The following is a 3,537-nucleotide window of genomic DNA, read 5'->3' as shown; positions in this document are numbered from 1 at the left end:
TTTGGTTCACTATCTTTGTGGGGACTCTCCATAGCCTTAATGGTTTTTATACTGTACAAACTGTATCTCCTTACACTAACCCAACCCCTAAACCTACCCATCACAGAAAACTTTCTGCATTTTTACATTCCAAAAAAAACTCATTTTGTATGATTTATAAGCTTGTGTACCCATGGGGACCTCAATTTAGGTCCCCACTGTGACACAAGTCCCCATGAGTCTGTGTGCATTCAGGCTGAAGTCCCCACCGGGATAGAAAAACAAGTACACACACACACACACACACACACACACACACACACACACACACACACACACACACACACACTATAGAGACTAAAAAAGACAATGTAAGAAAATAGTTTTACTCAAGAGGAAGAAAGTCATACATTTTTGGAAAGACATAAAGGCAAATTATGACCAACTTTGCTTTTTTCTTTTCTTTTTTTGGGGTGAATTAAAGACTTATTTAAAGTGATGCGTTATTGTAATTGAGGTTTCTTATTAGCTCCACTATAATTTATTGGTGTGTGATGCGAATGACTAATGTGACTGTCAGAGAGTACAGCTTTACGCCATCCGGTCCGCTGCATCGTTTGACTGGAGGATCACACAGAACACAAAGACGATCATTACCGAGGGATGCTGGTCTAGAGCAGTTGAAATCTGCAGTTTTCCGCCTGAATAACGAAGTGGAATGAAACACTAGCTCACTGCAGAGACAACGACAAACGTATCCTCGCTAAGTCAGTTTCGTCGTCCTATACACTCTGAATGCTGTACTGTTGCGGTGGAAGGGAGAAGGAGGAGAAGGAGCACACGGGCGCGGAAGAGGCGTTGATGAGCAGCGGGGAAGCGGACACAGTCACCGCTGGAAACCGGGAAGAAACTCCGGATGCAGGGATGTTTGACACAGCGGATATGCCCGAGCTCCTGCCGCCCTTGGAGCAACTTCAACCCAGTCCCATTGACTCGATGTGTCAGATGAAACATTTGCGGGATGAGTTCAACAGGGACTGCTTGAGCCCCGAATCCCCCCAGCTTAGGTTAGGCCAGAGGGCCCCCAAACTCGGACAGATTGGACGGTCAAAGAGAGGTGAGTATGTTTCTTTTCCATTTAGTTAGATATGGATACTTTATAATTTATCACCCCATCTTTAGGACGGTCACTCCACGAAATTAGTGCCTTTTCCTTTTGCAAAGGTGATTTTTATATATTGAGATTTATTTTAGGAAGATCTAGGAAGTGTTAAAAGTAGTCAATTGGATTGAGACTGTCAAGCTAAAGTGAATTTTTGTTGGGATAGAGATGATAGACCAAAAAAAAAAAAAAAGGTTCATAACAAGGTTGACAGTTTTATTGCTTATTTAGCCTTGTGCTCAAGGTCATGATATTACAATGTGTTTACTGAAAATATAAATGTAATTATGATATTTATACAAACATCCAGTTGTTAATAATCAGCAATTTACTATAAAAAAACAAGTTAACAGTTTTATATTGCACTCGTGCTAAAGGTCATGCCACTGACTACAAGATGTTTATAAGGAAGATAACCTAATGCTGATATTTCTACAAATACAATTTTCAAAAGTAATTTAGGCCTATTTCAAATTCAAAGAGATGACAATTCAAAATTACCACTCCCTGACAAATTATATAAATATATAATAACATGATTTTTTTCAATCATTGTTAAAAAATCAGTTTACACTGGTTCATGAGAGACACAATAGGCAATTTTTATGAAATTATCTATTTAATAGAATATTAACGGCTCCGCTGATTATACACTGCGAATTTTCGCCTCTGTTTAAAGTAGAATGTGAATTTTATTTCATAGTGGTTATAGAGGACGAAGACCTGGATGACGTCATCAACAACAACAACAACAACAATGGACCACTACCTGTCCCTCTCAGCAATGAGCCATCCTGAGCCTCCCCAGATTCTTAATATTTTGGACCAGCTATTCGTGAAATGCTTCCTTCTGCCACAGGACAGTCGGGGCGCTTTCAGCAGGAGAAAAGACAGACACCTCTCCCAGTATCAGATTCACACGAGATCCGCATGCGTTTCAGCTGTAGTTTAGTCGCATGGCAGCAGCTGTCAGCATACAACAGGCCAACACAGGTTATTTGTTGCGTAGTAGCTTCTTAGATCAGAGCTCTGTGTGTGACACTCGTGCCTCCCAGAGGGAGAAATGTGTGTATGTAGACTGATCAACATATTTCAGACCAAAGGTAAAGACCAGCCACTGTAGACCACTCTGTCCAGATTTGTGCTGTTAAAAAGATGTTGTCCTTCACTTTATTTATTCAAACAGTTGGCGAGAAGAATAGCACAGTGTTCTTGTATTTGTACTCAGTTTGTCTCTTAAAACCAGGAAATGTTGGAAATATATGCTGCTTCCTTGAGTTGTGGTTTTCAACCTTTTATTTATTCAACCTTATTCAAAGCACCCACATGTACACTACAAGATATTTCAAAGCTTGTTTTTCTTATTAACATCTACAGGTTATAATAATATGCTTAATTTCCAGTGGTTTCAGAACTAAACTTATTTAAGTTAGATTACTTTTACCTTTTTTTTTTTAATTCTTTTAATTCTTTTTTTCTTATTTTGTACATAATCTTTAGTCATTTTGCCCTCCCTGGTTGAGAAACTCTTTCCTAAAGGCTTTTGCATCTCTAGCTGCTTTACATGCTTTTATGCCTTATGAAACATTGCATGTTGCATCAGTTATCACTTTGAAAAGCTATGCACTTGCCTGATTAGTAGCCTACCATGATAAATTATTTTTATGCATTTTTGATCAACTATGTAATAAGTTGATTCGATCAGTTGGCTGAATGATTCTGTGGCACGTATGAAGAATTTATATTGTTTTATGTGTTGCTTGCATTGTATTTCAGCAATGGATAAAGGGACATGCAAAAAAGAATAAATGTGTAAATCAGTTTGACATAATAAATGACAAGTGTATAAAGCTGAGCTCGTTTTTGTGAGTCAAAGTGTCAAGCTGTTCCATTCTTGGCCACTAGATGGCAACACACCCTAATAAACAGCTCTGCGTTTGGCTTTTGTTTGCTTTTCCTACTGCTGCTCTCTTTTTTTAAAACCATTTATTGGCATTAGACTACGTATACTTGCAAACTGCCTCAAAATCAACAAGTTTAATGTCTGGAAAACTGAACTAGAAGGTGGGTTACGTTTTTAAGAAATTTCAAACCTTTTCTGGATGCAATGAGGTTCCATATCGTTTTAAGTTGGCGCCACTTATCACCCAAACCACGTCTGCTATCAAACTGACTTTTTGATATTTTGTGGTAAATCTTGACAGCATTTATATTTTTAAATGTTTCTATATATATAAATATATATAGTTTCATCCTATAACGATTCAAATTCAAAAGTGGTAGGCCTATGTAGTTTCCTCGGGTAAACGCGATTTGTGTTGTCAGCGTCTACCAGTGGCTATAATTGTGTTATCTTACTGACTCGTTTAACTTAAACCATATTTACTATATAGGCC

The 3,537-nt window shown here is 38.0% G+C and overlaps 1 protein-coding gene across 1 annotated transcript; it reads left to right on the top strand.

Annotated features, from left to right (window-relative positions):
• The first annotated feature begins 449 nt into the window (after nucleotides 1-449).
• Nucleotides 450-3,098, top strand: LOC307152411 (uncharacterized protein). The gene is made up of 2 exons (XM_079861009.1): nucleotides 450-1,096; nucleotides 1,845-3,098. Exons 1-2 carry the CDS (start codon nucleotides 775-777, stop codon nucleotides 1,937-1,939), a joined length of 417 nt encoding a protein of 138 aa, XP_079717135.1. The 5' UTR covers nucleotides 450-774; the 3' UTR covers nucleotides 1,940-3,098.
• The last annotated feature ends 439 nt before the right edge of the window (nucleotides 3,099-3,537 follow it).

This window comes from Squalius cephalus (genome assembly GCF_949319135.1).
Source record: "Squalius cephalus genome assembly, chromosome: 24".
Classification (NCBI taxonomy): Eukaryota; Metazoa; Chordata; class Actinopteri; order Cypriniformes; family Leuciscidae; genus Squalius; species Squalius cephalus.
The sequence above is the reverse complement of the archived record's forward strand: the minus strand, read 5'-3'. Positions and strand labels throughout refer to the sequence as shown.

Bases quoted from the DNA above. Each gene is read 5' to 3' on its own strand.
- LOC307152411 (XM_079861009.1), top strand. From the start codon at position 775: ATGCTGTACTGTTGCGGTGGAAGGGAGAAGGAGGAGAAGGAGCACACG. The intron at 1,097-1,844 runs GTGAGTATGTTT...TTTATTTCATAG, and splicing joins GATTGGACGGTCAAAGAGAG to TGGTTATAGAGGACGAAGAC.